General features: G+C 49.7%; 1 protein-coding gene and 1 long non-coding RNA gene across 6 annotated transcripts in view; both read left to right on the top strand.

The window, feature by feature from the left end:
- The window catches only part of KRT8 (keratin 8), a 56,724-nt gene that overhangs the window by 24,888 nt on the left and 6,386 nt on the right, over positions 1-25,450 (top strand). Inside the window, exon 1 of one of the 2 annotated variants that reach the window (XM_082741427.1) lies at positions 24,288-24,738. The exons of the other annotated variant lie outside the window; for it this stretch is intronic. Within the exon in view, the coding sequence (XP_082597553.1) occupies positions 24,397-24,738 (342 nt within the window). The 5' untranslated portion in view covers positions 24,288-24,396. Of the gene's footprint in view, positions 1-24,287; positions 24,739-25,450 lie in introns of those variants that run through there. 2 annotated transcript variants of the gene reach the window in all.
- LOC309869799 lies at positions 6,084-20,684 on the top strand. 4 transcript variants are annotated; one of them, XR_014314350.1, is made up of 4 exons: positions 6,084-6,222; positions 11,653-11,724; positions 12,102-12,232; positions 20,526-20,684. It is a non-coding gene; the product is annotated as an uncharacterized lncRNA (long non-coding RNA). The 4 variants fall into 4 exon arrangements; XR_014314351.1 differs by having other exon boundaries at positions 6,085-6,222; positions 20,522-20,684; XR_014314352.1 differs by having other exon boundaries at positions 6,109-6,337; positions 20,522-20,684.

The raw sequence follows: 25,450 nt of genomic DNA, 5'->3' as shown, positions 1-25,450 counted from the left end.
GAATTATGAATAAAGCTGTTGTAACCATTGATGTAGATAGGTCTCCGTGTCGATATACATGTTCATTTCTCTTGGATGAAATACCCAGGAATGGAACTAGAAGGTTGTATAAGTATGTGTTTAACTTTGTAAGAAAAGGCCAAAGTATTTTCTAAAGTAGTTGTATCATTTTGTGTTCCCACCGTGATGTTTTAGAGTTCAGTGGCTTTGGATTCTGTACACATTTTGTATTGTCTGTCCTTTTTTTAAACAACTTTTTGTAATGTTAGCTTTTCTGGTGATTGCTTAGTGGTATTTCACTGTGGCTTTAATTTGTGATTCCTAATGATTGATGATGTTGGGCCTCTGCTCCTGGATTTCTGTTGCTATCTCTTTCTCTTCTTTGATGAAGTATCGATTCAAATCTTTACCCATTTTTACCCATTCTGTTTTATTATTATTAAAATTTGAGAGTTTCCTATAGGTCTGGATTTACATTCTTCATCATATATGTGATTTACAACTATTTTCTCTTGGTCTGTGGTTGCCTTTCCATTTTCTTGACCTTGCCTTTTGAAAAGAAGCTATTAATTTTGAAGAAGTCCAATTTATTAAGTTTCTATTTTATGAATCATGGTTTGATGCTGTATTTGAGAAGTCTTTGCCTATTTTAAAGTCACAAAGATCTTTCCTATTTTTTTTCCTAGAAGTTTTATGGTTTTACATTTTACATTTTGGCTTGTGATTCATTAGAGTTAATGTGTTTGGCAGATACTTTCTCCCAATCTGTGGCCTATCTTAGTATTTTCTTAACAATGCCATTAGAACAGTTGAAGTTTTGGGGTGCCTGGGTGGCTCAGTGGCTTAAAGCCTCTGCCTTCGGCTCAGGGCATGATCTCGGGGTTCTGGGATGGAGCCCTGCATTGGGCTCTCTGCTCAGCAGGGAGTCGGCTTCCTCCTCTCTCTCTGCCTGCCTCTCTGCCTACTTGTGATCTCTGTCTGTCAAATAAATAAATAAAAATCTTAAAAAAAAAGAACAGTTGAAGTTTTAATTTTGATAAAATTCCATTATCAATTTTTCTTGTAAGGTGTGTGTTTTTTGTGTTCAATCTAGGATATCTTTACCTAACCCATGATCACTAAGACTTTTTCTTATATTTCCTTCTAGAAGTTGTACAGTTTTAGATTTTATGTTTTGAGTTGATTCTTGCCTAGGACGGGTTGAAGTTCGTTTCCCCCCACCCCCATAAGGATGCCTAAATTGTTCTAGCAGTATTTGTTGAAAAGACTATCCTTTCTCCAGTGACTTACCTTGGCACCATTGTGTGAATCTCTTTCTGGGCTCTCTTATGTTCTATTGATATATATATCTGTCCTGAGGCTGATACCTCATTGTCTCAATTACTGTAACTTTATGGAAATTCTTTTTTTTTTTTTTAAAGATTTTTATTTATTTATTTATTTATTTGACAGACAGAGATCACAAGTAGGCAGAGAGGCAGGCAGAGAGAGAGAGAGAGGGAAGCAGGCTCCCTGCTGAGCCCAGAGCCCGATGCGGGACTCAATCCCAGGACCCTGAGATCATGACCTGAGCCGAAGGCAGCGGCTTAACCCACTGAGCCACCCAGGCGCCCCACTTTATGGCAATTCTTGAGACTAGTTGGTATGAATCCAAATTTCTTTTTCTTTTTCAAAATTGTTTTAGCTACTCTAGGCCCTTTGCCTTTTTGTATAAATTTTTAGAATTTTGTGAATTTTTATTTAAAAGTGTACTGAGATTTTGATTAGGACTGCATTAAATTACAGATCAATTCAGAGAGAGAATTAGCATTATAACAGTATCAAGTCTTCCAATCTATGAACTTGGTATATCTCTCCATTCATATAGATCTCCTTTAATTTCTCTTATTAATGTTTTGTGGTTTTTCAGCACAAAAATCTTGCACATATTTTATTTGATTAGAAGATATTTTATGTTTTAAATCTGATTATAAATGATTTTGTGCTTTCAATTTAAATTTCCGATCGCTCATTGTTAGTATATAGAAATATAACTGATTTTTTTTTTAAAGATTTTATTTATTTATTTGACACAGAGAGATCACAAGTAGACAGAGAGGCAGGCAGAGAGAGAGAGAGGAGGAAGCAGGCTCCCTGCTGAGCAAAGAGCCCGATGTGGGACTCGATCCCAGGACCCTGAGATCATGACCTGAGCCGAAGGCAGCGGCTTAACCCACTGAGCCACCCAGGCGCCCCGAAATATAACTGATTTTTAAATGTTGATCATTTATCCTGCAAACTTGCTAAATTCTTTTCTTCTTTTATTCGAATATACTTTTTGTATATTCTTTAGGATTTTCTACATAAACTATTATTTCATTTGTAGATAGACAGCTTTATTTCTTCTTTTGTGATCTCTATGACTTTTATTTATTTTTCTTGACTCATTCCACTCACTAACACCTCCAGTATGATGCTGAATAGAAGTGGTGAGAGATAATGTCTGGAACAGATAATATATGGAAACGTCCTGCTCATCCAGGACCTTTGCACATGCAATGCACTATATCTAGATCATTCTTTTTTCTTACTGCAGCCTTTTCTACTAAGTTATACCTCATATGGAACTAGAGGGCATAATGCTTAGTGAAATAAGTCAATTGGAGACAGACAACTATCATATGATCTCCCTGATATGAGGAAGTGGAGATGCAATGTAGGATTGGGAGGGAGACAAACCATAAAAGACTCAATCTCAAAAAACAGACTGAGGGTTGCTGGTGGGAGGGGGGATGGGAGAGGGTGGTGGGGATATGGACATTGGGGAGGGTATGTGCTATGATGAGTGCTGTGAAATGCGTAAACCTGGCAATTCACAGACCTGTACCCCTGGGGATAAAAATACATTATATGTTTATTTAAAAAATTAATTAATTAATTTAAAAAAGTTATACTTCATAGTTCAGTTCAAGTACTGTTCCTTAATTTTTTCAAATTTAAGTCATGTTCTTTTGTGATATACTCTTATAAGATCGTGTTTCTTTTATTAAAATAATTTATAGGGGCGCTTGGGTGGCTCAGTGGGTTAAAGCCTCTGCCTTTGGCTCAGGTCATGATCCCGGGGTCCTGGGATCAAGCCCCGCATCGGGCTCTCTGCTCCGCAAGGAGCCTGCTTCCTCCTCCCTCTCTGCCTGCCTCTCTGCCTAGTTGTGATTTCTCTCTGTCAAATAAATAAAATATTTTTAAAAATTTATAATAATTTATAGCAGTCTATATTTACTGCTTTATTAGATTATGTTTATTGCTTTATTATATTTACTGTATTTACTGAGATTATTAGGTTGCTATCTTTCTAACTAGATTGTAAGCTTGGGAGCCATGTCTATTTGGCTCATCATTGGGTTTTTAGTGCCTGCACTTATTGGGTGATCAATATATATTTCTTAAATATATGGGGAACCAAGAGGTAGCAGAAAAATGTAAGAGGCAGAAGGTGAAGTGGGAAAGGTTGGTGAGATCCAGATCAAGAAGGGCCTTGAAGGCTATGAAGAGTTTGTACTTCCCTGGTACTCAACTTTATTTTGCACCAGGTATGCTGGGGAACATGTTATGAATGCAGGTGCCCAAGTGGCACCCCCATTTGAAGAATAATATTTTCTGGTATTGGGGTCTGGGCCTCCATTTAAAATTTTTTTTTAAGATTTATTTATTTATTTTAGAGAGAGAAAGCATGAGTGGGAGGGGCAGAGGGAGAGGGAGAGAGAGAATCTCAAGCCAACTCATTGCTAAGCCTGGAACCCAAGGCGAGGCTCAATCTCATAACCCTGAGATCACAACCTGGGCCAAAACCAGGAGTCAGATGTTTAATGGACTGTGCCACCCAGGCACCCCTGGGTCTCCATTTATAACAAGTTCCCCAGGGGTGCACCAAAGGCAGCTGGGTACTGTTTCAGAATCTGGAGAGACATTGAAGGTTGGAGCAAGATAGTGCCATGATCATTTTGCTTTTTGGCAAGACTACTCTCTTGTAAAAGTATGAAGGGACAAGATTGGAGATTACCGTAACCATCTAGATAAGTGATAATGAATGCCTCAGCTAAGGGAGGAGAATAGGTGGAAATACAGGGAAGAACATAGATTCAAGGGAAATTCAGAAGTTAGAGTTGGCTGGTCTTGGTGTCCAATTGGATGTATGGGGAATGAAGAAGTAAGAATACCAACAATAATGACTAATAATCATTGCACCTGTGATGTAGCAGGCACAATTCTACATGCTTTATATATATCATGATTTAGCTTCATAACAACCACATGAAGTAGAGTATAGTACCTCAGTTCTTCAGGTGACTCCTAGGTTTCTCATTTTGGAAGGGTGATGTTGTCCATCAGATGGGAATTATGAAAGGAAGTGAGGCCAGGAAGGTGGTGTTATAGAATGATTTCAGTTTGAAGCCTACTAATTTTGAGACTTGGGTGAGATCTAAGGTGGCATTTGGAAATGTGGTTCTGCAGCTCTCCTGAGAGTCTGGGAGCCATCACCCTGGAAGTGGGTGAGATTGACCAGAAGAGGTTAAAGCCAAGGCTCTCGATCTGACCTCTGTGGATGGATTTCCTGACTACATGTGATTGGACTTCCTGCCTCTTGAGTTATATGGGAGATGCTGGTGATCTGTGATTGTGCCAATGAGTGTGTGTGGCCCACCAAAAAGATAAAGGTTGACAGATACAGGCGGGGTCAGATAGAGAGGATTCAAGAATGAAGACTGCAAACGAATGGCCCGAGGGATTGGAAGTAGAAGATGTCAGGAGGCCAAAGAAATAGTCTTTCAAGAAAGATGAAAAGGTCAGTGGTGTCCAGTCCAATATCATAGGTAGGTCAAGTAAGAGAAACTTGAAAAGAGTCCACCAAATTCAGCTATTAGTTGATCGTTAGTGCTTTTTTTTTTTTTTTAAGATTTCCTTTATTTATTTGAAAGAGAGAGCAAGAGTGAGCATGTGAATGTGGGGGGAGGGTTAGAGGGCAGAGGGACAGGGAGAATCTCAAGCAGACTTCCCCAAGAACACAAGGGAACGACTGGGGCCCAATCTCAAGGCCCTGAGATCATGATCTAAGTCAATGATCAGGTGTCCCTGATCATTAGTGGTTTTAAAGATTTTCATGGCTGGTGGCTGGAGGGGGTTAGATAGGGTGAGGTGAGAATTGAGGATGAACGAGGTCTCTTCTTTGAGAGGCTTGGCTATGTACAGAGAGGTGTCAAGAGTCAAGGATGATTCCCCTCCCCTCTCCCCTTCCCACTCTTCTTCTTCTCTTTTTTTTTTTAAGGAGGAGAGACTTGCACATGGATACAGGAAGAGGGGAGAAATCCGTGGCCATGGGGTAGCAGGACTGAGAGAGGAGCTGCTTGATGGAGTCAGCTCTCAGGGGGTAGAGTTGAGAGTGCATGTAGAAGACCTGGCCCTGAGCACGGCGAGGGCCACCTCCAAGAAGGAGTTACGGGTGACTGTGAATACAGACAACAGGCGAGGGGGGCATTAAGCAGTGGGTGCCAGCCATGGAAGCCCCTTCAGACTCCAGGAGTTTATGAGTCTGGTGCCTGGCAGAGGGGGAGGTGTGATGACGTATCTTTGCAGCTGAGGAGACACCCTCTTCTGCCTTTTCCTTAGCCTGGGACGCCCTCCTTCTGTTCTGTCTTGTCCTCCTCCAGGAAGACTTCCTGGACTGACACCTCCACTCTGCCCCTCCTAGCAGCTGGCTCAGCTCCCCATTCCTTCCTTGTCCCAGCAGAGGCCAAGAGCTACCCCCTGGTTCAGTATCTGTCTGTCTGTGTCTGGCCTCTGGAGAGAAAGCACCAGGAAGGGGAGGGGAGGGGATGAAAACACATGTGAGTCTGTAAAATGGGTGGCTTCTTTCTCAGGGCTGCCCTTCCCCAGCTCTCGGGATGAGCTTTGGCTGGCCACAAGGGGGTGCTCGGCCAGAGAAGGCCTGGCTGCCATGGTCTGGGCAGTAGGCTCAGTTGGCAGGCTGGCATCCCGGGTCCTACTCTGGCTGGGACCTTTGCTCCTTACACCGATGGCCCTGGCCTCTGTTGCCATGGCTGCCCTTTAGTTTGGGGTAAACAGAGCACTTCCTCCTCCTCCTGTCTAGCTTACTGACATGCAAGTGTCTCTCCAGGGCTGGGCTGGAATTTCAAGCGTGCAGCGCCTCCCCCCTGCCCCCCCCAATTCTCGGGAAGGCACAAGGTGGTGAGTCACCGAATTTAGGTTTCTTTCTACCACCTCACTGTTATCTGGTTGCCCCTGCCTGCTCCCCACCTGCCCCGCCTATTTCCTGCTGGAATTGGAGAGGGATGGAGATAAGGTCTGGGACTCATTTGGTCTATCAAACTGGGTGGTGGGGTGTAGGGAGGAGTCCTCCCAACCTGGATTACCTCCTTGGGGCTGTTTCTGGGCTGTAGAGACCTTCCCAAGGCCTATCCAATACCTGGTATCAATGAGAATAATCGCAGCCTCTTTTCTCCCTTATCTTCTGGATCCTGGGGGCCCAGGATGAAGGAGAGGAGGACATAGGAAAAAAGGAATGTGGGGGAGAGGAAATAGGGATCAGAGGGGAGATGAGGACTCGTTGGGATAGAATAGAATCAGAGAACCATTCATTCCTTCCTTCTGTGAATTGAACCAATTTCTGTGCTGGGGACTGAGCAAAACAGAAACGTATAAGGCAGGAGCCTGATTTTGAGCCTGCAGTAGGTGCTGGTGTGAGGACCCTGGACTTGAAATTTGGGGACTCTGTTTGAAGACCCAGTTACTAGTTGCTGGGCAATTTACCGTAATGACACTGAACCCCCAAGGTCATTGTGAGGACCGAATGAGACAAATACGGGAGACTGCCCCATTAGCCCATGTTCAAGGCATATTGGATGCCTGTGGATCAGGTTTCCAATGAGGGAAGTGCTCAGGCAAGGATGACCCAACCCAGGGGTAAAACAAAGGCTCGTTTTGGGGGGGTCTCTGTGGGAGTGGTGACTTCCAACAGTTGTGACCAGGGCAGGTTGTGTGGGCAGATGCCCGTTGTGTGGGCAGATGCCCGGTGTGTGATTTTCATTCAGTAAATGTTTGCAGAATGAATGGGGTGTGCTGGAGCCAGGGCAGGCAGGAGGGATAAGATTTCAGCAGGTGCAGGTGACAGGGAGGTACTGTGGGAGGGAAGGGCAGGGCCCCAGGGCTGGGGCAGGGAGGCAGCCAGTGCCTGGCAGGGCTCAGCTCAGCCAGAGGAGGAGTTTGACCTTTATTCCGAAGGCAATGGGAGGCTCTGAACTGGGGAGTGACTGGATCAAAGTTGTGTTTATGGAGGATCAGTCTGGCTGAGCCTGGCCAGAGGACAACTTAGAGCAAAGCTACTGGGGGAGTTAGAGGGGAACGAGACAGAGGGACAGAGGGAGGATGCGTACATGTCTTGGAGCTTCAGGCCGGGTGACGTCAGCTCCCCCTCCACTCTGCAAAGGGCCGGTTCACACCCGCAGGTCTCCAGGACCCATCTCACCTGCCTGCAAGAAGGAGGAGGGAACATCACAGGGAGGTAGAGAATTTCTCAGGGACACAGAGAGCAAGGCAACACCGCCTCCTGCCTCCTCATCCCTCTAAGGGACTGGGAGCCCAGCTCAGGGTATGGGTGTGGTGGGGAAGACAAGTCTGGAGCTAGAACCTGGGTCCTTTGCAGTTTGGGTCCTGCTCCCATCCTCTAAGAGGAAGGGTAAGTCAATGTGTTTTTAAAGTGAGGGAGATGTGCCTGGGTGCCTCAGTCGGTTAAGCATCTGACTTGATTTTGGCCAAGGTATAATGATCTCAAGGTCCTGGGACTGAGCCCCGCATCAGGCTCTGGGCTTAGCTTGGAGTCTGCTTGTCCTTTTCCTTCTGCTCCTCCCCCCACTCACTGGCTCTGTCTCTAAAATAAGTAAACACAATCTTTTTTTTTTTTTTTTTATTTAAAGACTTTGTTTGCTCATTTGACAGAGAGAGAGAAGGCTAGAGAAGGAACACAAGCAGGGGAAGGGGGAGAGGGAGAAGCAGGCTTCCTGCTGAGCAGGGAGCCCGATGTGGGGCTTGATCCCAGGACTCTGGGATCACAACCCAAGCCAAAAGCTCCATGACTGAGCCACCCAAGTGCCCCTAAATAAATAAAATCTTAAAAAAAAAAAAAAAAAAAGCTAGAGAAATAGGTAATGGTGACAGAGAGAGGACCCATTACATTCGAGCTGGGCGCAAACCCCAGAGCTCAGTAGCAGGAGGCTGAGATGACAGTGCTGTCCAGCCCTGCGACAGAATTTCCCTGGCTGGGGTTGGGGGCGTGGGACATTTCTGGCTTGGAGCTGGCTAGTAGGAGTTTGACACCCTTAGCCGTTGCTGGGACCAGTCCTCCTGATCCATCTCTTCTCCCCCTTTGCTCCCAACCTCCTTTGGTCCCATCTTCTGTTGGACCCCACACCCAGGAGGCATGTTGCCCAGGCCCACCATCCCGGCAGCCCCCCAGCTCTGACTCAGTCTGAGTTCCTGGGAACCCAGAGATAGCCAGTTTTGCTCTCCAGAGGTTGGGAGATAAGGTTTATGATCCTGGATGGGCCCATTCCTAGTGAGGGAGTCTCTTCTATAGACCTATACCTCTAATTGCATTCCTCTGGGGGCCTGACCTTGCCTGCCTGACTCAGCTCCCTGCTAGGAATTACAGACCCTCTGAGAGCAACACTTTCAGAACCTGCCAGACCTCCTTCCCTGGGGTCATTTCCCCATTGTCCCAGCCAGACTGTGCTCTTGCCCCCTGGAGGCCTGCTGCCCCCACACTCCTCCATTCCTTGGCTTCTGGGCAGGCCTGGCCCCATCGAAGTCTGAGTGGGGAGTTCTAGCACGGCACCTCCTTCAAAGGAGTATCCCCTGCCCTAGTCACTCATTGCTACTCTTAGGATTCCTTAGATGAGCCAGTCCTTCTTCTAGTCTAAGCTTTCTCCCCTTTCAATGCTCAGTGAAAGAGAGGATGCTGTCCCATCTGTCTTCTGCCTAGTCCTGCGGTAGGAGGGAGCTACCAGTAACTGCAGAGTGTGTGTGGGGGGGGAGTGTGCTTCACCACAGTGCCCTTTCGGAGGGAGGGAGATGAAAGACAAGAGGAAGGGGGAGATTCTGGAGAAGAGTTTGCGGTTTTCTCTCATCACAGTAGGGGTCTGATATAGGGACTTTAGGAGGCCAAGAAAAACTCTGACAACTACTGTCATCCCATAATTTGCTTGACAGACGAGCGAACAAAAGCTGAGAGCCCAAATCCAGTATGATTCAGAGGTCACTGCTGTTTCTGCTGTGAAGAAATGATCACAGAGAGGGAACTCTGGGAAATTCAAAGTTCTAAAAACCAAATTGATTGATTGATTGATTGATTGGGTGGGGAGGGGTAGAGAGAGGGGGAGAAGCAGTCTCCCTGCTCAGCACAGAGCCCAACTTGGGGCTCCATCTCATGACCCTGAGATCATGACCTGATCTGAAGTCAAGAGTCAGATGCTTAACCGACTGAACCACCCAGAGACCCCCAAACCAAATTAATATAAATGAAATTAAAGGAATTCCAGAAATAAATGGTACTGCTCCTTCTTTATACAGACACAACTGTAGCTCAGAGAGGGGAAGTGACTTGTCCAGTGTCATGCAGCAATTTGGAGACTGAGTTGAGATTAGAACACATATGATTTGATTTCCAAGTTTATGTTTTTCAGCTATTCTATGTTGTTCTAAGGATTGTTTAGAAATAAGTATCAGAGCCACTTCATTTCATTTAATCACAAATCCAAGATCACTGAGTGGCAGTAGGAAGTGCAGAAGTGAAAGGACTTGAGAGTGTGGCAGCTCCCAGGGTGAGGAGGAAGGATGGAGAGCTGGGAGGTATGCCAGTCAGCTTCTCAGCTGTTCTGGAATTCCTGGGTCTTCCCAGATCAGCAGGGGCCAACTCGGCAGGGCTTCCCTTCTGGAAGTCATCTTCCTTTATCCGAGGTGCTGGCTGATAGGAGTCAAGACTTTCATGCTGGCCTGGAGAATCTACATGGCTATCTCCTGCCTCTCTCAACTTGGCTCTGGCTAGACCGGGGACCTGGGAAACCTCACTCTGGGTTTCAGAGCTAGAAGGGTTGAATTGAATTCTGATTGTGACACTCCAGTGCTTTGTGACCTTAGGGAATATTTTGAAACTTTCTGAGCTTCCCTATCGTAAAGGTGTAAAATGAGGCTATCTGTATTTTCCCTGTAGGCTTACGTGTGAAGATTGAATGGGGCTATAAAAAGTCTATGGTGTGGGGAGTGCCTGACATCTGGTATGATCTTGGAGGGAGAGGGAGGCAGGGAGGAGGGACATGGCTTGGGAGGCAGACAGGGCCCAGTTCGGCCTCTACCAGCTGCTCCAAGCTTTCCTTCACCTCCAGACTGTTCCTTCAGCTCTAAAATGAAGATAATGTTTATTTCATAGTTTCCATAAGGATTAAAAGTTGTCTTTACTGTCTTAGGGGAACTCCTAGTCCCCTGGAGGTGCCTGAACCCACACCCCAGTCTGGCAGACCAGGTCAGAGCCGAGGGTGTCTAATCATAGTGTGGGCTTAGAGGGCTGGAAAGAAAGCCTTGGAGGTCTGGGAGGGCTTCCTGAAGGAGGAACCTGGGGTAGAGCCAGGCTGGAGGGACAGAGAGAGAGAGAGAGAGAGAGAAAGAAGGAAAATCCCTAGATCCCTAGGCTGGTGACCTGCAGGGGGTGGGGGGAGAGAGATTGCGATTTTTTTGGAGCTGGCTGCTACGAGGAACAGGGTCCAGCCATGGTGGGAGGGGGTGGCTGGGGGTGGAGGGTCAGTGTGGCTGGTTATGCGAGCCATGGGAACCACGGACCCATGGATCTAGGAGGAAGCCTGGGGAGTTTGACTTCTGCAGCTGGACTCTTCCGAGTCAGAAGCACAGATATGGGAGGAAAATGGCCCTCTCCTTGGGAAGGACTTTCTCTCCTCTGCCTCCTAGGGGCTGGAGGCTGCTTCCACAGCCCAGGCTTCTCTTAGTTTCCTGAGATGAATCACCTGGGAAACCTGAGGAGTCAAGGAAGGAGATGAGGCAGCCCCTGGCCTTGGGGAATAGATGGCTTTAGCCTGAATTCTGTTGGGAAGGCAGAAATACATGACTTGTTGCCCTTGGGAACTTGACTAATACTTTCCTGAGGCTAAATTGGCCTAGCCCCCCATTGCCCCACCTTCCAAGCCCATTCCTACCTTCCAGGTCAGCAGATTTGCCCGAAGACCTATGAATGAGTCACTGTGTCTTGCTTTGGGGTTACCTTGAGCCTTAGAGACCAGGGAATCTGGGGGTGGGGGGTAGGTTGGTAGGTAGCAGGGCTTTTTTGGACCCCGAGCTGCTCATTTGTGAACTCATTCATCCTGTGTTTGGTGGAGTGCCTGCTAGGCATTTTCCAATGCTGTAAATCTGGCCAACAACAAGACTATGTCCCTGCCTTCATGGGAGAGGTCCCCTAAGTCTGTCAGAATCCATTCAGTAGGAGGGGTATCTAGAGGTTCTATAAATACTAGTCAAATGAATACAATATATATATTTCAAATTGCTAACTAAAAGAGGAAAAATGTCTTTGGACCATTTCTTCTGGCTTATCCACAGGACAGCTTCCCTCGATGGAGGTAACTGGATACTGACTCTATGGGAGAGCAGCGCTGGAAAGAGCATGCTCAGGTGTGGACTTACTCCAGACTCAAGGTCAAGTCCTGAAGGACATTCCGTTTCCACACCTGTGAAACGGGCTTAATGGAATCCTCCTCATGGGTTATTTTAGGATATCCAATAATGTAGGCAAGAGCTCTGACACTTTGTTGTTAGTGGGAACCCCATAAATGAGAGCTGTTCCCATGAGCCCCACCATTCCCACCACCGCCATCACTGCCACCATCGCTGGCAGGGAACGGAGCCCTGGGTTGAAAGAGGGCAAAGGCAAGCTGTTTCCCTGGGCAGGGGTCAGTTTGCATGGCTGGCTCCCTAGGAATTGGATTTGCAAGCTTCTGTTTTGCATGTTGGCAGATTTTTGCATGCTCCCCTTTATTACTCTCTTCTAGAGTCTTCCTTATGGCCCCAGTTGCCACCTCCCTCTAGTGACCCTCAGCCCTTTGGAACCAGCCGGCACTCTCTCCCACTTTGGCACCTACTACCATGGGTTGGGCAGGCACTTCGGAGGGCACAAAAATGAGTGAGATGCTGTTCCATCCTGCAAGGGGGTGACCAGGACTTAAATTCTTACAAGGCCACTGTGTCAAAGTGGGTGTCGGCACAAGTTCCGGGTGGGGGTGGGATGGAGAGAAGGGGCTGCTGGCCGGGGTGGGGGGGTGGGGGGGTAGGGGTTGGGTGGGGAAAGCTGCTGGAGGGAGGCTTTAGGAAAGGTAGGGGATAAGCATGGAGCGGTGGCTAGGGTCCAGCTAACACTGACTGACCTGCTGCTGCCAAGCCCTGGTCCCCTATCTACTGTTCACCTCAACCCTCTTGGCTGGCTGCCATTGTCTGCATCTTCAGCTGAGAAAAAGGAACATTCAGAGAGATTCAGTCCCTTGCCCAACTTCACATGCTTAGGAAGTGGCTCCCCAATTCTTCTTCTTCTTTTTTTTTAATTTTTTGGGAAAGATTATTTATTTATTTGACAGAGAGAGACACAGTGAGAGAGGGAACAGAAACTAGGGGAGGGGAGAGTGAGAAGCAAGCTCCCTGCTGAGCATGGGAGCAAGGAGCCCCAAGTGGGGCTTGATCCCAGGATCCTGAGATCATGACCGGAGCTGAAGGATATCCAATAATGTAGGCAAGAGCTCTGACACTTTGATGTTAGTGGGAAGGCAGACGCTTAACAACTGAGCCACCCAGGCACCCTCCCCAATTCTTCTGATTGCATTCATTCTCCTGTGGCTTTCTGTCACCCCTGGCTGTGGGACAGGGGAACATGTGTGGGGACAGTGCCAGCCATGAGGAATCCGTGGGGTTCAGATTCCAGTTCTTCTCCTCACAGCTGAGTGAACTTGGGGGCACTTTTCTTTCCCTGCCCACCAGGGAAGGTTTTTGTGAGTTTAAAGGAGGTGCAGTGCACGGTGCCCACCGTAGGCCCTCAGAACACGCCCCCCTGATGCTAGAATCCCTGTGGCCTTCTGCTTGAGCCCATCCTCACGCAGAACAAGTCACAACTTCCCAGAAGATGATACAGATTCCACTTGCACAAGGCTCGAACTTTTGGAAAGCCTTAGCTCCCAGGGACAAGTCTCTCTCTGGGGCTTCTCCCTGCTGATTCTATCTGTCTTTCCTGGGCTGTGAAGATGAATGTCCCCCCTTTCTCCTAGGGGTCCAGCCTCTTCTCCTCCAGGACTCAAATCCTTAGTCCTGGGGTTGTGTGTCTGTCTCGAGGGCTTCTCTTCTCCCCCCTCCCCACCATGGTCCCAGGCATCTCCTTGCTTTGGCTTCCATGAATCCAGCCCCCACCCCAAGTCAGACAAGAGTCAGACCCAGTTCTCCCGGCACGTCATGGTCAGTGGCGAGCAAATGGGCTCTCCCACGCTTGCGTCTGCAAGTCAGACAAGAGTCAGACCCAGTTCTCCCGGCACGTCATGGTCAGTGGCGAGCAAATGGGCTCTCCCACGCTTGCGTCTGCTGCCGAGGACCGTGGAGGGTTTCGTGGCGGCCTCTTTGTGCTGTGGCCGCAGGGAAGGTGTGCTCTTGTGTGCACCTGGGATGAACAGTGGTAAGGAGGCAGGGGCAAAGCACCTGTTCCAGGGAGGGTCTGCACATTCACTCCACGTCCCTCATGCTGGGCTGGTGCCCTGCCAGGCAGAGGCTGGCACGGAGATCAGAACCAGCCACTTAGAAGACTCTGACCTCTCTGCAAGGAGGTGTGGTCTGATGCGGGTAGGCTGACCATGATTGTAGGGGGAGGTCCAGCAGCTACGACAAATGCACAAAGTGCATGCACCCATCTGGCAGGAGCAGAAGGTGCTAGGGGGAAGCAGGGAGCTGCCAGAAGTACAGCTGAGTCATCTCCTGGCTTCCCTTCACCTTGGACTTGGCCCTGCAATCAACCTCCACATCCTGTTGGTTCTTCCCTCTTACCAAAGCTCGATTCTATGCCTGCCTTCCCACTCCACGGCTCCTGCCATACCACACAGCTCCTCAGGAGCCTTCTGCAAGAGTCTCACACCGCCGCCCATCCCTCCCCTCTCCAGTCTGGCCTCTGCCATCTCACCTGCCTACACAGTTCACTTTCTCTTGCTCAAGCTTTCACCTCATGCTTTCACCCTGTCACCTTCCTGCCGCACACCTTCACGGGACTCTGCAATGTACGGGATAAACTGTCTTGCCTTTGAAACCCTCAGTCCCACCTGCCTCCTCACCACCGGTCTTTCCTCTCATTCCATAGGATTCTGGTTCTGGTCCAGTGAGTCCTCACATTCCTAGATCTTTTCATCCATACTCTTGTTTTGTGAAAACTCAGTCAAGCCCAAATCTATTTTATTATAATTTTTCCCTGTTCTTTAAAGATTTTATTTGTGAGGTGCCTGGGTGTCTCAGTCATTAAGTATCTGCCTTCGGCTCACGTCATGATCCCAGGGTCCTGGGATTGGAGCCCTGTGTCGATAGGCTCCTTGCTCAGGGGCAGTCAGCTTCTCCCTCTGCCCCCTCCCTGCTCATGCGTGCATTCTCCTCATCTCTGTCTCTCTCAAATATATAAATAAAATCTTAAAAAATTTTTTTTATTTGTTTATTTGTCAGAGAAACAGAGCACAAGTGGGGGGTGGGGGTAGAGGGGGCCAGAGACGCAGACCCCCCGTGGAGCAGGGAACCTGATGTGGGGCTCAGTCCTAGGACTCTGGGATCATGACCTTGGTGGAAGGCAGAGGCTTAACCAACTGAGCCACCCAGGAGCCCCTAGCCCAGACCTATTTTTTTTTTAAATTTTATTTATTTATTTATTTGACAGAGACATAGCGAGAGAGAGAACACAAGGAGGGGGATTGGGAGAGGGAGAAAGCAGGCTTCCTGCTGAGCAGGGAGCCGGACGCTGGGCTTGATCCCAGGTCCTCGGGACCATGACCAGAGCCGAAGGCAGATTCCCAACGACTGAGTCACCCAAGCGCCCCTAGCCCAGACCTATTTTAAAACAGCTCTTCCCTTCCTTTGGAGTCCTAGCAGCATATGTCTGGATCACTTATTTTTCTGAAATCAATATTCACTGATAAGGTACATTGACAAAGGTAGGCTTTGGCCAGGCAGAATTTATATTTATACAAGGGCTCAGTGTGCACACCCATATCTTTATACCCCTGTGGCCCTCTAGATTTCCACTCCTTTCTCTGTGTACATTCAGGTTAGTGTAGGCAGTGAACACCTGTTGTTTTTAATCCATCCAACAGACATCTCTTCCACCTTTTTTGGTGAATCACCTGTTTCCGGTCCCTTCTATTATATGGGTTGGGTGGGGTTGACCGCCCTTCTCCAGGGACTGGCCTTGAGCAAGATCTGGTCTAGTCCAGATTTGCAGTCTTCTGGTCCTGGCCATAGCGATTGGTTCCTAGATGAGCACGTGACCTAAACCAGCCCTGTGAGAGTCAGCCTTGCAGCTTTAGCTGGAAGGGTTGGGGAAGAGGTCCTTCTTTGGTGGTCATCCTTGCAGCAGCACGGGGCTGATCTGCCCCAGAAGGAAGCTAACACGGAGGAAAACTGGAAAAGTAGAGGAAGACAGTTCTGATGCCGTCCTGGAGCCCCTCATTTTGGCCATGCCAAAAGTCACATGCACCCCTGGTCCTCCCAGGTGTGTGAGCAAATAAATGATCTCTTACACTGAAACCCGTGTGAGTTGGATCTCAGTCACTTGCAGTCAGGAGTTGTGAGCAATCATGTGTATCTGTGTGTTGGGGTGTGGATGATATGGCTGCTTGTGCATAGCGGGGTGGTGTACACTGAAGAGTGGTATGTATGTGGCTGTGATGGATGGGCAAGGTGAGGGGAGGCACACACAGTTACGTGAGGGCAACGTGTGTGTGTGTGTGTGTGTGTGTGTGTGTGTGTCTGCAGGCCAAGGACAAGTGACTAGCTGCATAGGCACGCGTGTGCATGGGTCCGGAGATGGCTTGTATAGGTTGAGGTTGTGTGTGCACAGGCGGGGGTGGGTGGGCATGGGTGGGGTTGTTCCTCCCGGCCGAGCACCTGCCTCCTGTGTGTCCTGGGGGCAGGAGTCCAGCTTTGTGTGTCTATGTACCCAGGGAGAATCCAGCCGTTGCTCAAACAAACAAACAAACAAACAAAAAACTCTGTTTATTGTCATTACCTCTCCCCTTCACAGGAAAATCCTCATTATTTTGGGGCTGAAGCCAAATTCCTTAGAATCTCTGAATGATCTGTAGAATCATAAAACTTGTGGATGTTCTTGGGAAGGTCAGAAATATTAGAGGCTGTTGAGACCAACCCCTAACATCAGAGGAGGAAATCGAGACTTGGGCAGTGACACCATGTTTTCACTTCCTCCTACCCCAGCAGGCAGTGTGGGGTCGGGCAAGGCTGGCATTGCGGCAGCTCGCTTTTGAGGAGATTGATCCTCTGTCCTGCCTCTCCATGGGCTGTGGTTGCTTTTATGGTGGGTGATTAACCTCAGGATATGCCTAGATACCTAGGTATTTATGGCTCCCCTTGCTGGGTATCCTTGATCCCTGAGCCTTCTTTGTAAGGAGGGCTGTGCTCTAGCTGTTGGCACTCATTTCCTTCCTGTTCCTTCTATAGCTTCTCACCTCCCCAAAACAGACTGGTGTCCCCAAGCCAAAGTGTCCCAGCCACCATGCTGGAGAGGCTGTAAGTATGCGAAGTCCTGGGGCCAATCAGCTCTCTGAATGTCTGAGCGGAAGCCTCAGGCAGCCATAGCCTCTGGCCTGACCCCCTCTGGTCTCAAGCTGAGCCTTTCATTGACCCACGCCTGCCATACATATGATCATTTCTTGTACACCATGATTCTTGATTGTGGAGAAGGTTGGGAATGGCCTAAGCATTGGCCCTATCCCTGGATGAGGTGGAGACAGGTAGAGCATCTCTCAGAGGACTATGCTTTGTGCATGACTTTGCAGGACTTCCCAGTGTTGTGCCACTTGCTTTTCTGTATCAGGCATAGAAGGTCTTTGCTCCTGCATATCAAGAGAGCAGGAGAGGAACCCTTCTCTTCACCCAGGGGTGGGATGGGTATCTGGGCTAGCATGTTAGTGTGTGCCTAAACTGGAACTCTCTAGTGATACGGGGTAGCAGAGATTCAAATGTTCTTGTCCAACCCCATGTGGTGTGGATTATCTCCTTTATAAGCAGAGCCCTAGATTTTCCTGAGCATCTGGGGCTAGGCGGAGGGGGCTGAAAAATGGAGACTCAGAAGTTTTCATCCCAGACAAAAGTGACTTCAGGCAACGTGGAGGGTAAGGAAGCTCACCTCAGCATGCTTCCCCATCCTCCGGCTTCCTTGGGGGACATTTGGACCCAGTGCTGACGCTCTGCTCCTCTCATCCTCAGCCCTTCTCTTAGGCCCTGCCTGGCTAGTGCTGGTTTGCTGACCTGAAGACCGTCTCTCTCTCTCTCTCTTTTTTTTTTTTTAAGATTTTTATTAATTTATTTGACAGAGAGAGACACAGTGAGAGAGGGAACACGAGCAGGGGGAGTGGGAGAGGGAGAAGCAGGTTTCCCACAGAGCAGGGAGCCTGATGTGGGACTCAATCCCAGGACACTGGGATCATGACCTGAGCCAAAGGCAGACATTTAGTGCCTGAGCCACCCAGGCACCCCTGAAGACCGTCTTTTGGCTGTTAACCCAACATACAAATTTCCTTGCTCCTCATCACAGCAGTGAAGTATGATACAGTGGTGTGCAGCTGGAGAAAGAGTTTCTAGCACTTGGGCATGTTTCTTACTCTCATCTGGTTAAAATGGTGGTTATGACATCTACTTTTCTTATGAAGATTAAAGGAATTAATGTTTATAAGGCCTTTTTCAAAAAATTATTTTAAAGATTTTTATTTATTTATTTGAGAAAGGGTAAGAGCAAGAGAGATCACAGAGGGAAAGGGAGAAGCAGACACCCTGCTGAGCAGGGAGCCTGATGGGGGGCTTGGTCCCAGGACCTGGAGATCATGACCTGAGCCCAAATCAAGAGTTGGACACTTAAATGGATTGAACCATCCAGGCACCTCGGTAAGGCCTTTTTTTTTTTTTTTTTTTTTGGTACGATGTAAGTATCCTTAATAAAGTATTTGAAGTCATTAATGACCAGTGAAGGTCATTAGGGACCCAGTTCTCTCTAGCACATGCCCAGTATATAGTTAGCCACCAATGCACTGAATTAGTGATGAAGGACTCTTAACGATCACTGTTCAATCGAGACCTTCAGGATACACCTTGCCTTGGCCAAAGGAGGCTCTCACTTGTACATAACTGGTGTGAAAGGAACCAAAAAGCTATCTCCCCAGACTTTTTAGGCTGGTGCCTGATAAGCAAATGAATAGATGAATGAATGAATGGGTAAATAAAAGCAGGAGGAAATAAAGACCTTGGGCCCCAGCCCCTACTCCCTACCTTGGTCCTCAGGTTCCCTGGCAGGAAATTCAGAACAACAGACTTCTGGACAATAGTTCCATTGCCAAGCAGCCCAGGCTGGGATAGTTCTCAGGGCCAGAGGGTGGGGGTGGGCATGGGGGCAGCAGCTAAGCCTCAGGTCCTGCTTTCTCTCCTCTCTCTTGCACTCCAGTCTGGTTACCTGAACCCACTGTTTGGGGAAATTTTTGTTTTTCCTGCAGCAGAGCTGTGGGAGGGCCTGTGTGACTCCTTCCCTAGGGTTCCTCCAGGGACTCATCCCTTCTGAGAAGCATTCTCCCGTGACGCTCTGCCTTCCATGTCCCATTACTCAGGTTCCCCACAGTGCTGTCCTCACAGCCATGAGCAGGCCCCTGTCAGGGCCTCTCTTAGCTTCTGTCTGTTTCCTTGACCAGCACTGTGGAATGTCAAGCTCTGAGGACTGGTCACTCTGTTTTCCTTCTTGAGGGGCAGGCATGTGATCCGCTGAAGACAGGGATGTTAACCATCGAAGGAGGGCTCCTGCAGTGATCTGAGTTTGGGCTTTGAGCTATTTTCTCGGGGAAGAGAAGAGTGTATTCCTGGAGGTCTTGGTGGTGGAACCAGAACTTAAGTCTGTGTTCAGCCTTGGCTCAGTGGAGGAAGCTTTCAAAAAATCCGGATGGATGACAGCTTGGATGATTTTGGTGTGCAAGCTCTGGACTGACCCTGAGTAAAGGGGAAAGAGTCCAACTTGATCCCTCCCACTTCGTCTTGACAGCCCACCCAATAGATGGCCTCTTCCAGTTTGATAGATGTGGAGATGAGGGTGTAGGATGTGAAAGTGGGCAGGAGACCTCATCATCTCCAGGCAGTTGGGTGGGGAGTGCAGAATGAATGGTCCCAAGATGTGCCACATTGGCAGGGGGATGATTTTGAGCCGAAAACAATCGAGGCCCAAAAGACTTGGAAGGAAACTTTGACGTCCCCCTAGCTGCCTAAAGAATTTAGATAGAGGACCTACTCCAGGAAGGGAGCTATCGCCACAGATTACTGTATGAACTGGGGGTGGTAGACAGGGAGGAGTTTAGCAAAGTCTGTTAAAATTCCTCTTGGTGTCCCATGGTTTCCTTATGGCCCAGCAAACATTTGTTTACCAAATATTTACTCTTTTTCACCTTCCTGTGAATTGCTTTCCATCCCCCTTAAAAGTCCCAGACCCCTACAGCCTCCTCCTTAGTTCAGGATGACATATACACCTCATTTTGCCCAACTGTCTTTGGAATCTCTCATGTTTATGAGGATTCTGTTGGGCTGGCAGGAAGGGCTATCAAAGATGGCGAAAGTTCCCGCCACAAGACCTGAGCTCGGACAGGAGAACAAAGGCCCAAGCAGGAACCTGAGACCCCCGCCCCGGGCTCCTGTGGACCAATGGGATCCCGATGAGCAGGCGGGATATCCAAATAAGGGAAACTTGCCAAAAGACCCCTGAGCTTTCCCCAAGACCTCTTAAAAGCCCCCTCCTCCCTGCTTTGGGAGCGACTTCCCCCACTCTGCTTTCCAGAGTTGCGGAACCTCGCCCGAGGGTGCCCACCTTCTCCTGGTGCAACTTTCTCGGCTCCCCTTCACCTGGGCCCTGAAACTTCACCGGAGAGAACCTTTAATAAACCTTGCCTTACACCCACTTTGCCTGGTGTGTTTATTTCATGGGAAAACCTTACAGATTCCCCGTACGTAATTAAATTTGATTTCTCCTGTTAATGTGTCTCACGTCAATTTAGTTCTTAGACTGGGAGAAGAATCTTGAAGCATAAAGGCAAATTTTTCTTCTTGGACAAGAATTTGTGTCTCTTTTACTCCATGATGAAGCTGAACTCACTGTCCTTGTCCCCATACTTGTTCTAATAACTTCTTCTTCTTCTTTTTTTTTAAGGTAGTCTCCACACCCAGAGAGAAGTACGATGTGGGGCTCAAACTCACAACGCTGAGATCAAGTCCTGAGCTGAGATCAAGTGTGAAGCCACCCAGGAAGTCCCATTGTTCTAATAACTTCTAATCACATGTCTTATCAAAATCAAAGTTTCTTTCTTTTTTAATTTTTAAAGAATATTTATTTATTTATTTGACACAGAGAGTGGGACAGTGAGAGAGAGAGAGCACAAGCAGGGGGAGCAGCAAGCAGGAAGGCAGAGGGAGAGGGAGAAGCAGGCCCCCTGCTGAGAAAGTGCCCGATATGGGGCTCCATCCCAGGACCTGGGATCATGACCTGAGCCAAAGGCAGGCGCCAAACTGCCTAGGAATCCTTCCACTGTGAGCCTAGTGGACAGTCTGTAAATAAGCCTTTGTCTCCATATTTCTCAGGACAGGAGTTTGCCACCCCTCTAGGCACTCCATTCCCATTCTGGTAGGCTTTAATCATCAGGCTTTAATCATCAGAGCCATTGATCAAGAAGAAAAAGAGTCACCATTTATTGAACATTGACTATGAACAGTTTTGGCCTTGAGGTACACAGCACAAGAATCAACAATCAAATCACCTTTATTATTCATGATGTGGCTTACTGATGGGTGTTCCCAACACCTGTGGCTTCCTACTCAAACTAATTGTTCCTGCTGCCCAGGTGCTAAACTCGGCTATTTCTATACCAGCAGTAAGATTTCAAGTAAGATCTCAGTGCTTTGGGAACACTGCCCTGGTACTGATGTAGAGGCAGGGAACTTCTTTGCCTTTGGCATCTAAACAACCCACCCCACTCTGCATCCCCCCCCCCCATCTCCTTATCTCCTTATCTCTATGCTGGCCTACAGTTGTATATGTGGCTAATTTATGCTTTTGTGGCTTTTCTAGGTAACAGTTTTATTGACCTATAATTCACACACCACACAGTTCTGCTGTGAGTGCGGTATCTTGCCATCTGTCCTGATCACCGAAAAGAGCTCTGTTTGGACCCTCTTTCCGGATGGTTGCAAACTACGTGATGATAGCCCTGCCCTGCCCCCCACCTCTGCCCCTGGCCTGACACAGGTGCCCAGGGCTCAGGAGAATGATGCCATCTGACTCCTCTTTCGTCCCCTGGAAAGGCAGTCTAGGCCAGAGTCATCTGGCTCTTCCGGTCACACAGTTATGGCAAACACTTTCCCTTTTGTTGGGCAGACCGCAGTGGCCAGAGTCAGCCTAATAAGGAGCTGTGCCTGTGGATGCCCCAGGCTGGTTTTCTCTTCCCTCATCACTTGGCCTTAGTCCGGGGGAGCCTTTCCCTTCTGCCTCCGCCCCGGAATCCCAGGCAGGGGTGTTGGAGAGGGCAGCTCAGCTTCTTCTGCTTTGAGACTGGCTTGGGGCATCAGGGGAGGGTTTGGCTGGGTCTCCCGGCAACAGGGAGCTGACAAACGAGGGGCATTCACTTCTACCCCAGATAGTTCTGGGCTGCCTCAGCAGAAAGCTCCCCTAACACTGAGATCTGGGCCAGCTCTGCAGCCTGAAAACCACAGGGGTCCTTGTGGTCCCCTTTGCCCTCACTTTAAACAAACAATACTCTTGGAACCAGGGAACCAGGCAGGCAGGTGGGGGCAGAGGGGCTGAGATTTCAGGACTGGCCTTGGGTTGTTAATTTGTGCTTAGGACTTCAGGTACCATCTGTCCCCGCCTCCGCTGTCCTTTCCTTGGTCCACCGGACTACAGTATGGGGGAGGGTAAGGAGTGGGGGAGCTGGTGTTCTCCCTCCCCAGGGCTGCCGTACCTGTCTGACCAGCCCCTCCCTTTCTCTTTCCGGCTCTCTGTCCCAGGCTTGGCAGTGGGCCCACGCGCGCCCTCCCTTTGCTCTCTGGAAGAAGTCTCTTCACCTTGCTAGTGGGGGTGTTTGTTGGGGAGGGGGCGCAGGCTTTTAGTTCACTCCTTTGAAATTAAGTATTGTTTGAAGGGGCTGGGAGAGGGCCTGGTGCAAACAGGTACAAACTGGATTTCCCCGTGCTCAGTCAGCCAATCAGAGGAGGCCAGAAGTCTGGGGAAAGTGGGGAGGAGGAAAGAGGGGAGGGGAGAAAGGGAGAAAGGAATGTGGGCTCTGTGTCCCCTCTGGGAGTCTCTGCTTTGTGTTTGGGGAAGGGACAAGTGCTTTCTTTTGTGTGTGTGTGTGTGTGTGTGTGTGTGTGTATGTATGTCTGTTCGGTCTGAGTGGAACTCTTCCGTGTGTGTGTGTGTCTTTTGGATTTATGTCTGTCCCCAGGGAGAGGGGCTTCTGGTTCTTCCTGTCCCTCTGAGTAGCTGTCAATGTGTCTGTGAAGCACGAGTGTGTCTGCTGAAGGCTGGGGAGGAAGCTATCTGCCCTCCTGGCAGGTGGGCAGTCACGGTCATTCCCTGCCCTGGGCTGGGGGCTGTGTGCTGTGTGTCCCTCTTCTCCAAGGGACTCCAGCTTGTTGTCATCCAGTCCCCACTTCAAGCCCTGTGGGATCTTCGGAGAATCTAGCCCCAGTCATCAGCATTTAGGAGAATCTAGCCCCAGTCATCAGCTAAATGCCGCTGGAATCTCTGCCTCCAGGGCCCAGCTCTTGCAGTACACCCACAGCCTGCCCCACCCGGCCCGCCCAGGCCTGGGGTGCCGTGCACAGCTCCCCATTCTCCATACTTATGCAGGTGTGTGCCATGCTCCAACCTGCTGTCTGACTCATTCTGATAATGGGTTCAGGGAAACAGGTGCAGGGACTCTTCCTCCATCTCCTCTGGCCTGGGAGAAGAAAGAGGGTCCAGGTGGCTCCAGCTTGATTTAACATCAGTGCCCCCCCACCCCACCCCACACAGTGCTGCCTCCTTTTCCTGCCTCCTTTCCCTGTGATTCACCCACCAGGTGCCATGGGAACGACTCCCGCAAGGGCAATAACAGCAGCTTCCCTTTCTGCTGAACTCCCCCATCTTTCTCTCTTCAGCCCTAGTTCTTTCTTCTCTGTGCCCCAGAATAAGGCCTACAGGGTCCCAGGAAATCCTAGGATCTTGGGAGGGGAGGAAGGCACTAGGTGGTGTCCAGGAAACATGCTCTGTTGCATGTTTCTTGCATTCACAGACCCAGAGGGAAGACAGCCCCTGTGTGTGTGTGCGTGTGTATGTGTGTGTGTGTGTGTGAGTGTGTGCGTTCATCATTCCTCAATTACTCACCCAGTGCCTCTTTGCACTGCACCAGATACAGAGAAGAGAATACAGCCATAACTGAGGGGAGACTAAAGCAGATGGTTGGCTTCAGGTTGAAGGATCTGGAACCTAGATGCCCTGTCCTCTAGCTTCGGAAGAATTTCATAATCACTAAGTGGAGAGAAGAACATAAGGTGGTGTCTTTGGGGTGTTGGCTTCTCTGGGATCCCTTTCCTACTGTGTTTCCCAGTCCTTGCGTTTCTTCCCCAAGGAGAGAAGGAGACCAGAGAGAGAAGTGGGGCCGCAGTGGCTGGGTGACCCCAACCAAGTCTCTTTGTTACAGCAGGCTCCCTCCAGGCCAGAGGTTCTCTCCCCCTTTGTACACTTCCGGAATGCCCCCGCCCCCTCAAGCTGGGCAGTGCTAGCTAGAGTGGGCTCCTGGGTGGGAGTAGCTCTCTGCTGCCCCCACCTGAGTCCAGCCTGTAGGTGGCAGGTGTCGGGTTAGGCCCAGCCCCCTCAGGGCCTAGCCACTCAGGTACCCGTTGGATCCTCCCCATGGGCTGGGCTCTCTTTTATAAGGGGCCAACCCGGGGGTGTTGTTCCTACCTAGAAGCAGCTTCTCGGCCCCTTGTAGAACCTCTGTCAGGTTCAGCCTACTCGCCTCTACTCCAGCCTCCACTCCGGCCTCCACCATGTCCGTCAGGGTGACCCAGAAGTCCTACAAGGTGTCCACCTCCGGCCCCCGGGCCTTCAGCAGCCGCTCCTACACCAGCGGGCCTGGCTCCCGCATCAGCTCGTCCGCCTTCTCCCGGGTGGGCGGCAGCTTCCGGGGGGGCCTGAACAGCAGCATGAGTGTGGTCGGGGGCTACGGCGGCGGGGCCGGGGGTATGGGGGGCATCACGGCCGTCTCAGTGAACCAGAGCCTGCTGAGCCCCCTTAAGCTGGAAGTGGATCCCAACATCCAAGCTGTGCGCACCCAGGAGAAGGAGCAGATCAAGACCCTCAACAACAAATTTGCCTCCTTCATCGACAAGGTGAGGGCTCCCCACTCCGCGTGGCGGGCAGTGCCTGGGGCTGGGGGTCCCGACCTGTGTCTTGGTCGCCCTGTCTGTGGGCACTTCTCCAGCTCCCCACTGGCGACCTGCTGGCCCCACCCACCGTGGCCGCACTCCCCCTTCTAGCTATGACTCAGTCCTCCCGTGCCCTTTGGTTTAACCCCCGGCAGCGATGGGGAGAGGGGCCGGGCAGCCCCTGGTTCTAAACCTTGAGGCTTCCTCCTTCACGCATCACACCCCTACCCGAGTTCTGACTGGTCTGTGAAGCTTTCAGCTTGGAAGAGTCCGAGCTGCTCACCTGAGGGGTGGGACGGGGGTGTGGGAGCCCTGCTCCAGGTTAACCCTTCTCCCTGGTCCCCCCAAGGGCTCCCCAAAGGTGACCCTCTGCTTTCTTTTTTTCTTTTCTTTCTTCTTCTTCTTCTTCTTTTTTTTTTTTTTTTTTTAATTAAAAAGGGGTTGATAGGATTGTGGAATAAGGAAGCTGGTGACTTGACTCAGAGGGCAAATATTGATTGAGGCCTTTGGCATTCCAGGCCCCGAGTGTGGGGGCATCGGGATGAGTCACGACCTGGCCCCCCGCCCTGGGAACCCGGGGTGGGCGGGGCCGGGCGTGGCAGAGATTAGCCCACGGTCTTGGGGTGAGGGGCTGAGGCCCTCGGTCTTGAGGAGGCGTTCCCCTCCCTGGGGCAGC

The sequence above is a fragment of the Mustela nivalis genome, assembly GCF_964662115.1.
Source record: "Mustela nivalis genome assembly, chromosome: 7".
In the NCBI taxonomy this organism is placed as follows: domain Eukaryota; kingdom Metazoa; phylum Chordata; class Mammalia; order Carnivora; family Mustelidae; genus Mustela; species Mustela nivalis.
The sequence above is the reverse complement of the archived record's forward strand: the minus strand, read 5'-3'. Positions and strand labels throughout refer to the sequence as shown.